Source organism: Benincasa hispida, chromosome 8, assembly GCF_027475165.1.
Source record: "Benincasa hispida cultivar pf3 chromosome 8, pf3_genome.v1.1, whole genome shotgun sequence".
In the NCBI taxonomy this organism is placed as follows: domain Eukaryota; kingdom Viridiplantae; phylum Streptophyta; class Magnoliopsida; order Cucurbitales; family Cucurbitaceae; genus Benincasa; species Benincasa hispida.
The window spans coordinates 67,680,235-67,693,183 of NC_143485.1; the positions used below are offsets into that span (position 1 = coordinate 67,680,235).

Genomic DNA, 12,949 nt, shown 5'->3' on the forward strand with positions numbered 1-12,949 from the left:
TTTAATTTAAGTAATAAGTATAGTTTAAAAGAAATTTGAGTATTTGGAAATCACTCCAAATAACTTTTCAAGTGTTTATATCTGTTTTTATCAGTGTTTAAATAAAAATGATTTTTTTAAAAATATTTTTTCTCTCAAGTTAATCAAAACGGACTCTTATACAATTGTTAAAATTGGGCCTCCAAACATATAAATGCGTACAAATTTGATTCATAAATATTTAATTTTGAAAATTTAACTTCCAATAAGTTGCATGATTGTTAATTTTGCTAATCTCAAAATCCTAACCTAATAATGCTTCGATACTCTTTCAGGAGCTTTATAATTAACTTTTACCGAGTCGTCAGTTCGGCTTCCCTCTTTTCTTCTATAATTTCAGACTGAATTTAGCCATTGTCTCCAAGTATTGATAACAGATCACAAAAGGAAAAAGAAAAACATATAGCAATGCTTCATCTTCTTGGGCTCCAGAAAATCTAAAAACAAATTAAAACGATAGTATGGATCAGATTTGGCCACGAACAGTTTTGAAAAGATGGGACTCGAAATCTCACGGGAAAAGTGTAACTTATCGGAATAATTTTCAAAATTAAATGGTTAAGGATCAGATTTGTACAAATTTTTAAGATTTGGACTCAATTTTAATAATTGCATAAGTTTGAAGGGGTAATTTTCACCATTAAAAGGGAACGTTGGGTGTGAATTGATTATTATCTGGGGAGTTAAATTATCTGTGTTTGTAGTGTAGAGTCGGGTTGAGTTGGAATTGAAATATCTATATTTTGGGTATGGAGTTAGAGTTGAGTTAAAAAATTTGTGTTTGAAGTGCAAAATTAAATTGAGTTGGGTAGTGCAATTTTTCTACACAAAATTGATTTTGTCTTGAATTTTTACCCTTTTTTTAAAAAAAAAAAAAAAAAAAAAAATCAACTACACATATTTTCCTACAATTTTTAACACTAAAATATACTTTTTTTTTTTTTCATTCTTAAAATATAACAAATTCCTACGAAGTAAACATATACTAAATACAAAATTTGAATTCAATTTTTGAATACTCAATTCCGTAATATATATATATATATATATATATTCTTAAACACCAGGCATATATCCAAACAAATGAAAAAAAATTTCACAACTACTTAGCCATCAATCACGAACACTTAAAAAGTTTCAAAATTGAACAATATTTTGTTTTTCCTTCTTGAAGAATGTAACATATTTTCACCATATAACTTGAACACTCAATTGCATAACAATTTTATTTACATCTCCAAAGACATGTCATATTCCAATAAAATAAACATTTTCTCTAATCCCTAACTCTCAATTAATTTGAGCTCAACCATAAATGTTAAATCAAAAAGACAAAAAAAAAAAAAAAAAAAGATTAAACTAATTCTTATCTTGCTTTTTGCCCATTTGGGAAGTATGAATTTCAATTTTTATGGTTAATGCTTTTTTTGGGGGGCAAACGTTTGACTATTTACATTTTACACTAATACAATGAAATAATTCTTCTTTGTGCAAAATCGATTTTTTGCAAACATTTTTTTGTTCCAGCATTTTTTATGGTTAAGTCTAATTTGTCACTTGCAAATGAAATGATAATGTAAAAAAAAATGTCTATGTACATGTAAAAAAAATGCATAGCAATGAATAACACTCGATACATCACAAACTATTCCCCAATAATTAAACATTTGGACTATAAAAAGTAAACTCCAAACTTAAAACTAATGAACCTCAAACTAATTATTGAAGGAATTATGCAATTAGTTTGGGCCCTACAAGTAAGATAAATTATAGTTAGATTAGAATGAAGCTAAATGTAAATAAAATTCAAATAGATTAGAATGAAGCTAAATGTAAATAAAATTCAAACATACTACAACATATCTTCAAAGGTCCGGAATGAACTAGATCAAAATATTACATTTAATGTAGACAAAATACTATTATTTATATAACCAACAAGCCTATAATATACTTAAACGGTTTGTAAAACGTATGAGTTGAACATGCACATAAAATAGGACTGTCATTAGCTGTTCATTTACGTGTTCACAAAAACTAGGTTTGTTGTCATTAAAGGTCTCGTTAGAGGTAGTTTTTGTCAGGGTTGGTCGCCTAAGGTAAATGTCAATGTTGGTTGATAGAGGTAGTTGTCACCAAAGTTGATTATCGAAGGTGGTCTTTGTCGGAGTTGTGTCGAAAGTGGTCGGAGTCTGGGGTTAGTCGTCGGAGTTGGTCGCCAGATTCGGAGTTGGTCATTAGAGTTGGTGATGTGAAGGTGGTCGTCGGAGTATGTCGTTAGAATTGCTTGTGCGAAGGTGGTCGTCAGAGTTGATCGCCAGAGTTATCGTCGAAGGTGGTTGTTGGAGCTCGTAGTTGATCATCGGAGTTGGCTAGAGAAGATGGCCGTCGAAGTGTGGTAACAATAGTCGCCAACAGTGGTCGACGGGATGGAGCCATTGAAAACATTGGAGGAAGAGAGAATTGAGGTGAGTTGAGGGAGAGTTGGAGTGAGTGGGAGTAAGTTGGTAAAAAGATCAACTCAACTTCATCCACATTTAAATTGGTGGGGCAAATGTTGAGTTGATAATTTTTACTTGCCAAACACCCCCTAAATATTTAGGTGTAAATTTTTACAACTACATAAATTTGAAAGTATAACTTTAACATTTAAAGAAGTTTAAGGGCTCAATTTTAACTCCCGAAAATTTAGGGGTGAAATTACAACTATCATCATATTTTAGGGGCAATTTGTCCTAAAGGGGGAAAAAAGTCATTTTGGTTCTTAAGTTATGGATCTAAATTTCATTTGGTCTATACATTTCAAAATGTTACATTTTTACCTTTCAATTTTGAGTTTAATTACCATTTGATAGGTTTCAAAATGTTGCACTTTTATGATTTCTATATTGATTCCTAAGTTTCAAGATTTGTAGTTTTTCTCTTAATTCTTCACTAAATATTCATCTTTGTCCTTGCTACTTAGTACAAATGTCTATTAATTAATTTATGAGAATTAAATTAATTAAAATTAAATAAGTTTTCACCAATTTTTCAAAATTAGTAAAATTAATTGAAAATTTTCACTTCATAATTATTTTAAATGAATCGGATGGAAGTTAAATCCAAAATAGAAGTTGGTATTTGTGAAAATCCAAGGATAAAAATGTAAAATATTAAAACTTAGGGACAAATGAAAAGTAAATTCATACCTTAAAGATAAAAATGTAATATTTTGAAATATAGAAACCAAAACGTAAACTAAATTCAAAACCTACGGAAAAAAAAAGTGTAACATATTTCTCCCTTTTTTAAAAAATACTATGTTGAATAAGTTTAGTTGACTTTAATATCACTTATAACTGTTTAATATATTTGAAGAGTAATTTTAATTTGTAATCCATCAAAATGGATTAGACACAAATTTGATTATAATCAACTGTTTGTGACCACGAGGTTGAATTCCCCTCCCCATTCATTTGATTATAATCAACTGTTTGTGACCACGAGGTTGAATTCCCCTCCCCATTCATTCATGAAATCAAGGGAAAAGAAACTTATCCCTAAACATTTTAGAGGAAAAAAAAAATACTTATACATGTATCAAGTTGTATCAATTTGGCGAAATTGACGATTAGTTTTGCTTTTTAAAAAACGGACCTTTTGAAAAAAAACTGGCTTTTTATAGACTCGTTTAACTCACCAGATGTGAAAATACTATTTTATCCTTAGAAAATTTTTGAAGAGGCTAAATATTATGATCCCAAGTCACGAGGCAGATGGCTTATCGACATTCAACAATGGCGCACCAACCAGTACATGCGAGGGTGCCATCCTACCCATTCCACCCTAGTTGTCCGCTCAACTATGTCTTCGAGACTTGGGGTTATAACACTAAGCATGACTAATTTTGAAGTTCTTATGGTTGAACTACCGAAAAGAAATTACACATTATTGGTATAATGTGTAATTTTAAGTGTATAAGTGGTAACTTTTAAGTTTTTCACCATTTCTTAACTTAATTTTCATATCTTTAAGATCTCCCTTATTGATCAAGTGGTAAATTCGAATTTTAAATCTTGGACTTGGAATATTACATTTAATATTCCATTAATTTTCATCTGAAACCCTAAATTTAAACATATGTTAAATATTTACCCAAGGTTTAATTTATGCTAAATTCACCCACAAAAGTTTGAGTGTAAGAATAAATCATATTGCCTAAGTTTAGCGTTAAAATTAATATTTTCCCTAAAATTTTCACCCAATAATCCAATCTTACATTGACGGCGACGGTGGCTCAGCGTTGCGCAAATTCCAGAGCGGGTTTTTGGGTCGTGGAGCTCAGAAAGCTCTGCAAAAATGGCGGCTTGTGCAATTAAGACCATCTTTCTCTTTCCCGCCATATTCTCACCTCTTTTCGTCGTAAGCGAGATCGCCTCGCCTGGTCGATCAGGCAACGATGGGTTCATCAACGAATTGCTGGAAATCAAGCTCAGGATCTCTCACTTAGGTGCATACCGACTGTTTTAATTCTTGATAGGATTTAGCTCATTCTAGTTTCTGTTCTGTCAATCCAGACTTCAGGCTGACACGGATTTATTACATAAATTTTCTGTGGTGTCGCTATTTTTTACTTAATAAAGTCGAATGCAGAATCCGTTCTGGAGGAAAGCAAGCAAAATTTAACCGAGAAAAGTAGTGAACTCAAGGCGCAGGAAAAGCTAATTGAGGCTATGTCCCATAAGGTTCAATCCTTGGAGTCTGCTTTATCTGATATGAAGGTTTGATTCATGCGTTATAATGTTCAACATGTTGCTTCATCTTTGTGTGCATTTCGGAGTTTAGCAATTCACACGTCCGAATTCACTAAATGAATGCCAAAATTTGTCTGATTGTAGGTTGAGTTCTACTCTCAATTTAAGCATTTAATTCTCAAATGCATGACAATAGGCAGAAAATTCAGAGTCAGACATAATCTGAATGCTTTATTTCTTTGACAAAATATCGAAATTTATTATTAAGACTGATATTAGCTTAGTTGATTTGCAGAAGAAAACATCAAGTGATGATGAAAGCATTGCTGTTCTGGAGGATGAGGTTTTTCTGTTTACTTTTTCCTATTTAATTTTTTTATGTTAAAAGTTGCATATGTAGATTTTCTGATCCAAGAACCAATTATCTGGTAAATTTTGTTGAAGCATCTTCAAAGGTTCAATTGATCCGTATAGTAGGCTTGGGCATGTTAGGTACGCCGTCTCTGGGCTGAATCAAGAAAGAACAACTTTGACATTCATATTCTGAAAGCCAAGGTGCAGGAAGCTGAGGAAAAACTGGAAGAGGTAACCTCACAAGTTGAGAAGGTATAAATTTCTGACTAGAGAAAGGAACCAGGTTCATTTTTAGCCAGCATTGTTTTGAATGTTATGTGCAGCATGCCCACATATTCATCATGGAAAATGTATAAAACGAAGACGAGTTATTATTATTGTTTTTCATGTTCAATTGACACATTATACACCATCTTTTTGGCCTATAAACTCCATGGTATCCAGTAGCTATCATTATCATGCAATGCTAATTATAGACCATAAGAAATCCTTGAACATCTGGTCATTTGTTGAAGTTTTCATGTTCTTCCTTTTTACATGTTAACACAGAACACGGTTAATTTAACTGAAGAAATATTCATATCCCGGACTCTGATTGAGAATGAGTTCATTTCTCTATATAATTAACATATCTTCTCCTCAACCATCTGATATTCATTGATTAAATGTTCCTTTATGCAAGTATTCCTTCGTGAGTATGCTTAATTTGTGGCCATTTTATTTTCCAGAAGTCTAGCATAGTATCTGAACAGTGGATTCAAATTCGGCATCTAGAGCAGGCTCTTGAAATGTCAAAAGTATGTTCTGCTGGTGCGCACAATGAAAAATTTATTGCTGGCTTTTATGCTGATGTATTGACTAAATTTGTTGGCTTGTGACTAGATACAAGCTTTGAAGGTCCGCCGGCAAGTTGCTCTAACCAGATGCACCTTTTTGAAGGTAATTGTTGGATAAGCTTGGTTTAACATTTTCCTTTTCAGTTACTCTGGCTCGCAAGTCACCCGTGCATTATGGTTACCTGAACCTTCATAGAGCACTGCAATATGAATTATAACCAATGTTAGAATGAAATGACTTTAATCATATCACATTTCTTCCAAATAATTTCACTTGTAAGCGTTATTGAATGTTTCATTTTGGTTATAGTTGGCCAACACGTGTTTTGTCAAGCAACTTCAGAAGGACCTTCAGACATTGAACCATCATCTTTTCAACAAAGTGCCGACCTTGAGTTCCAGGGTTACAGGAGCCATCCATCACCTCCAAAGAGTCTATGAAGAAGCCAAAAAGTATCACCATGAGGTGTGTATGTGTTTGTCAACATAAAGCTTAATCTAATAATTTCTGCAACGACATGGGAATAAAACGAATTAACCAACATATAGATTCTTTTAACCTGTGCTACCTCTATCTCTTAATCTTTGATTTGACATTTGCATTTCATACCAGAATATATATATTGCAGTGGAATATGCATTGCCAATCTCAGCTATATGCGTTTTCATCATGACTATAAGTTTGAATGAATATCTGCAGTTACAAAGACTGATTAAACAAGAAATGGAAAGAAATGAATATGCAGCATATCTTGCCAACAAGGAATTTATTTTCTTTCTGGTAAGCCGACAAAAACCTTGAAGATCTAGAACTTCCTCGCTGGTTTTTTTTTTTTTTTTTTTTGGTGTACTTCCACAATTTAACCATGTTGTATGGTTTTTTAGGCGTCTGCTCTAGTTACCTTCCCAATTTTTGGTGCTTGGATGTTCCTCTCTTCATGGTTTTCCAGGTAAAGGGCCATCCTTGCGAAAAGAGGGCGAAGCTATCAGGAGAGGAGTAGGAGGCGCACCGTATGAGTTTTTGTAGGAGCAAACAGACCGAGTTTCAGACCTATACTCGGACACCTGTTTTCCCTGACTCTCCTGACACTTCTCGCTGTTTTGTTTAGCCGGGAGATAGATTCAAGACATAGTAGCAACCTTCTGCTTTCAAGTGAATATCTATATTTGGTGTAAAAGTTTGAGATATTTGTTATATAACACTTCTTAAAATTTTACATCAAAATGAAAATGAATTACAGAACTGGTGAGCATCAATTCCACTGGATCCATATGATAAGGGGGGAAAGAAGTATAACACTCTTTTGACAAAATTAGACAGGTAGAGGGAGGCGATCAAATATCATAGAAAGCTGTGCCACCAGAAATTCTCACTCCAAAAAATTGTTAAAAAAATGCATAATACAGCAGAAATTTACATTCTCAAAATACTGTTTGCTTCACTATGAATGAAGAATGATGGTGTTTCGTGGCCAACTATAGAGGACTAATGTACAAAACACATTTACAGCAGAAAAATAGTTGTATCTACTCACTGCCTAAGTTCTCTCTTTATCAGATCATAGAATCCTCCGACAATATGGTTAACAATGAGTATTTCACTTTGATAGAGATCCGGGCACCTTCCACGCACAGCTTGGCTCCAGTAACCACCCAGTATCCAGGTGAATTCTCAGGACCACGTACCATTTCTTTCGTGTCGATGATGTTCAACATTTTCATCGCTCTAGAAGTCAATGGTGGACCATCGGGATAAACAGCCGAATTCAATTCAATTTTTGGTTGCTCTTCTGGTTGATGCAACCCTGAACTAAACCTCGTGCTGATGAAGGTGGAGATGAGTCCAGATTTCCGTGATGTTGTTGAAGGACCTTCCCAGTCCGATCGACGAATCCCTGCTGATGCCACCATTGAAAACCCGAGCCTCAGGAACAAGACCTTTCTCATTCCAATAACCTTAACTTCAAACCAAGCCTTCGTGACGATGGAAGCAGAGTCATCATCAATTAGAGAACCATTGTACTCTACTGGAGCAGTGCAGACATGAGAGAATATGCTCCATCTAACTGGTTCGAAATAGCCCTTCTCCTCTGGCTCATCAATGGGTCGATAGCTTAGATCATCTGAGAGTTGGAGGGTCTTGGGAAGAGTTGATAGATGCTGGAGATGAATTGCCAGATGGTCACTTTTCTTTCCTTCCAAAAACAAGCGAACTCCTGTTACTGGACGATTGTGCGAATCAACCTGCAGTTTCAAAATCGTGACACCGTGTGAAACATTCAACAATTTGCATCCAAGCAAAGGGAACCTTTTTGTAGTAGCTACATCGGCAAAGTTGACTGTGATTATCACGTATGCGACATTGCCATCGCTATTTTATCTAACCCAAGTCTTCAAGACAGAAGATTACCTTAGTAGTGTTTACATAAAGCTTGGGCCCCATCAAAGTAAACTTGAGAGATGGAGAAGCTTGTTTCCTATGCCGAGGAGCAAGAGGAAGATCAGCATACACCGGCGCCCACTGTCTAGGCAGCTGAAATTCAAGAAATTGCTGGAGCTCCTCAATTGGAGGTTTATCTGCACAATTTTTCAATGATTAAAATCTAACATTAAAGGCAGGCAATGTTTTCAGGACAATGGCTATAGAGAAACAAAACTTAACAGCAGGTCTGGCATACTTACATCTTAGATACAGGTTCACAGCATGGCTTAGAAATCCATTGCCTCGGACGCCATTCATGAGTGATGTTATCGGCACGAAGGACATCGAGATAACATTAGGTGACTGAGATATGGTTGAGAGCCATTGATTATGACTTTGACCGACATCCACACCTCCTCTCCTAATATAAATTGCCGTCAACTCCTGCATTCAGTCATTTAATTAAATCAGTTCTCATTTGCTTAATAGGTTGATGTGTAGCAATATTCTACTCGAATGAAGAACAGTTAGATGCCGAGATGCTTACATCACCCTTTGAGTGATTGATCACTGGTGGTTTGATAGAGGCAGCAAATGCATTACGAAGCTCCCACGGCAGAGAATATTCATCCTAAAAAGTGAAATGTATGATCCAAATTATCAATACGGTCAATGAGGATACAAGTTTTTTTCTCCTGTTTGGACTTTAAATGTTTAGACATATAGACAATGCAGTTAGTAGATAAATCACTAAACCTAGAAACTTGTTAGCACTTCTAAATTTTCGGTTCATGTGAACAATATGCCTACCAACCATTCATCCTATCAAAATTGGAGCAGAAAGTTTCCTATTGTGTCACAAAAAGAAAAATAATTCACAAACAAGCCATGAAGATAAAGGCAACCGCTATATCAGGTAACTGTTAGCAGATCTGCATCATAACCTCAAACCTCAAGCTTTGGTTTCCATAGCGAACTTAGCAACTTAATCCATATTCTATTGATGTGATTTGATTTTAATCTAAGAAGTTTTAAGGAAAGAACATGAATCATGAGCTACATACAATGCATGAGTCAAGGAAATTTGATTGTTAATCTGAATCTTCTATAATCTCATTCTCGTGACTAATCCAATTTTCCTTCAATAGCTAATCAACATTTACTATTTTCCATATCCTAGCTTCAATGCAATGACATAGCACCAATCAAATGGTGATAGCGATTTATGTTCTTGAGTATTTACCTTGATTTTTGCTGCTGCAGGATTTGACGTGAAACCTCCATTTGCATCTTCAGAAAATTTCTCATCTGCTAATTTCTTTAACTTCTTCTGCACATCGGTTTGCTCTACATTCGATTCTCGTAATTGCCTCATGAAAATGACATCTTTTCCTCCCATTTTTACACCCACAACCACATGAGTACCATACTTCTCAATGAACCTGAAATCAAGTTATATCATAAATAAACATATATTCAGATTAACGCATCAACTAGATAGATCCAAAAAAAAAAAAAAAAAAAAACACAAAAAAAGAAATAAAACGATAAAAATACATAATAACAATATATACATATTAGCATTTTCTGCCTAAGAGAATTAAGGATACCCACCCGAAAGACTAATGCAATCCATAATGATGTACTGGAAAATACAACATTTTTGTTACCATGAAGAGAAGCAAATACAACAGGCACACTAATTAGTAAGATTAATGAAGTAACAATTAATGCAAAAAAGTATTTAGTTGCATAAAAAAATCAGATATCCAATGTGTTTCACTTTAACAAGTATTTGACATGTGTCTAATGTCTAATGTCTTCGTTAAATAACATTTCAAATGTGACATTCACATGTATTGGCAATTACATGAGACGTGCCTAATGCATGCTGGTGTATCTTATTAGATATAGACATAATCTAAACCAAAGAACTTGTGCAGCATAATGTGATGTATGATAGAATAGGTGAATCTAAGGGATTATACTAATCAGATCATCTCTTAAGTCGATAGTTAGGAAGTTTAGAAGAACCGACCGCCATGAATTGCCCTAGTGATTGTTAGGGCCAAGGGGAAAAAGTGGACTTAACGGAATAGGTTCAAACCACTTGGTCACCTACTTACAAGAAAGATACTCATCCAATACTGAATCACTATTTTTATTTACTTATGGAAAAGTAAGAAACCAACTAAATGCACTTTTCAAGAACTCTTTCCGCCTGTTTGGTGACATAGTCGAAGTAATTTCGAAGATCAGTGCTTCTTCCTCAAGTGTTGGACAGAAAAGTGCTTGGTCGAAAGCATTATTTCCAAAAATCCATTCTCAATCATTCAACAGCATTAACAATCATCAGTGTGTAAATGTGGAGAAGATATCCACATAGAAGTTTGTTAAAGATCAGTGAAGAAGATATTTCAATAGAAGAAACTTCAGTTCAGACAGACAAACATCCAAATGTTCAGATTTCTGCTAAAAAAAAGACAAAAACAAAAGAAACATACTCTGCAAGGGCAGCAGGGTCCCATGAAGAAGGCACCTCCCGTTTGACTTGCTCAGAGAGAGTTATATGAGATTTTTCCAACTCAATGTTATAAAGTGTAATGAAACAACCATCAAACGCAAGACTTCTGGTGGAACCTGCATCATTCTGCCAGCAACCCTTTAAGCCAAACATGGTGTTAAAGAACCCCGACGGAATTTTCCCAGATAGAGATAATTGCTGATTAAACAGCTCCGACATCTGTTTTCCACCAAAAAATACATAAACCCAGTTCGTTTTATGAAGTGAAAAACAATAAAACGGAGAGAATTCTAAGCTATAAACAGTAAAAATCATTTTTTTTAAAAAAAAAAATTGACCTGATTGAAGGAGATGACATCAGAGCGGAATCTGGTGCGCTCGCCTTTGTCGCAGTTGATGGAAGTAGAAACATTAGGGACAACAACGCCGCCGGGAAGTACAAGGTCTCTGGTTCGGGTGAAATCGATGTCGATCAGTTTCGACCCGGATGGACCCGGTTTGCAAGAAGACAATCGTAAGTCATTACAGAGATCATAGCCGAAGCCGATAACCGAAACTGCTTTCTCGGCCGCCGATTGAGGATCGAACCGGTTGATGTTGAAAGACATTTCTCTACGAAAAAGACACCAAAATTCCGGCGAATTGGCTCAATCCCTCTGGGTTTTGATGGAAAGGGGAAGAGGCGACGACTGCGAAGAAGAAGAAGACCCAAAAGGGGTTTGAAAGTGGAGGTTGCTGTTTTCAAAGCGTTTTGCAGAGTTCCAAGTTTTGACCGAAGAAAAGGGAGAAGGGAAGAATTCAGAAGATATAATACAAAAAAGGGGAGAGAGAAATACGGTGGGAGAGGCACTAATGAATTGTTTAATTGGATATGGAAATTGGGATGAAGACTGGTTAAACCAAAGTTTGACTTGCCAGAGTAATTATTAGATTCGGCCACAAGAAGGAGGAGGAGGAGGAGGAGAGATGGCGGCTGAAAAGTCAATACGCGTACGGCCATTAAAAAATGCAGGCACGATCCGCCATCGTAGAAAGTTCGAGTTGGAGTCGAAGGGCCGACCCTCTGAATATTTCTTTACCGAACCCATTCTTATTCTTCTTCTGATTATAAAATTCAGACTGTTTACTGCAATTGTTCGTCTTGCGTGTGCTGCGCTTCACTTTCAACTCTCCAACTGCCCAATTTCATATTTTCAATTTTTCTCATCTCTTCTTCAACGCTCGACTCCATGAATTATTTGCTTTTCTTTTTCTTTTTTTTCTCCCTTTTCTCCAACCATTTTCCAATGGGTCGTATTTCATCGACTTAAAAATATTAGAAGTTTGAATCTTTCTACCTACTTCATTAACTAATGCCTTAGCTGAGGTCGAGCTTAATGAAATACCTAATGAGACATGTCCTCGAATGTCTCAAAGAAAGATCACCTTAGACCAAAATAGACCTAGAGAAAGTGATCGACCTCGACTAGGTCGAAAGTGACTCTACGATCACGCAAGTTGAAGAATTATCCCAAAGCAACCTTGAAACTTGATTAAGAGAACCTACGTGAACCACTCTAATGCATTATGATAGCACTAGAGAGACATAATGAAATAAAAGTTATCTAACACATAACGAAACTTGTTACACGCAATGTTACCTCAATTTCAAGAACATCAAAGATAAAAACTGAAGAAATAACGCAAGAATAGAATGCAAAATGTGGTAACCCAATTTGATGTAATACCACCTATATTGGGGGCAGTGTGCCTATTGAAAGATTTTACATTAATATAAAGTAAAGTGATTACAATGTTATACTTATTTGTAAATAAACGACAATTACAGTGACAAACGAATAATCTAACTCAGTATATGATCACTACATTGGTGATCACACTCCCCCAAAGTGTGAGATTCTCTCTCAACTTCTATCTTTCCAACTTCAAACGAAGACCACTTCACTTGAAATACTTAGGCTCCCCTATGTATGAGAATTCATTCTCAATATGTTGAAAACAATTTACGAAGATCTAGAGAAACACTCAAGATCGACAG

The 12,949-nt window shown here is 35.2% G+C and overlaps 2 protein-coding genes across 4 annotated transcripts; one reads left to right on the forward strand and one right to left on the reverse strand.

Moving 5' to 3' along the window:
- The first annotated feature begins 4,195 nt into the window (after positions 1 to 4,195).
- Positions 4,196 to 7,208, forward strand: LOC120083049 (myosin heavy chain-like protein). 3 transcript variants are annotated; one of them, XM_039038565.2, is made up of 10 exons: positions 4,272 to 4,531; positions 4,675 to 4,802; positions 4,920 to 4,985; positions 5,071 to 5,118; positions 5,268 to 5,381; positions 5,858 to 5,926; positions 6,012 to 6,068; positions 6,276 to 6,431; positions 6,666 to 6,746; positions 6,851 to 7,208. In XM_039038565.2, the coding sequence occupies exons 1-10, from the start codon at positions 4,381 to 4,383 to the stop codon at positions 6,917 to 6,919; spliced, it is 939 nt and encodes a 312-aa protein (XP_038894493.1). In that variant the 5' UTR covers positions 4,272 to 4,380; the 3' UTR covers positions 6,920 to 7,208. The 3 variants fall into 3 exon arrangements, with proteins under 3 accessions (XP_038894494.1, XP_038894495.1, XP_038894493.1); XM_039038566.2 differs by lacking the exon at positions 4,920 to 4,985 and having other exon boundaries at positions 4,196 to 4,531; XM_039038567.2 differs by lacking the exon at positions 4,920 to 4,985 and having other exon boundaries at positions 4,268 to 4,531; positions 4,675 to 4,766.
- A 99-nt stretch (positions 7,209 to 7,307) lies between these two features.
- Positions 7,308 to 12,318, reverse strand: NSL1 (MAC/Perforin domain-containing protein). Its single transcript, XM_039038564.2, has 7 exons — positions 11,250 to 12,318; positions 10,892 to 11,130; positions 9,631 to 9,829; positions 8,935 to 9,018; positions 8,648 to 8,831; positions 8,376 to 8,542; positions 7,308 to 8,209 (listed from the first exon to the last, which is right to left on the reverse strand). Exons 1-7 carry the CDS (start codon positions 11,517 to 11,519, stop codon positions 7,520 to 7,522), a joined length of 1,833 nt encoding a protein of 610 aa, XP_038894492.1. The 5' UTR covers positions 11,520 to 12,318; the 3' UTR covers positions 7,308 to 7,519.
- Between the last annotated feature and the right edge of the window lie 631 nt (positions 12,319 to 12,949).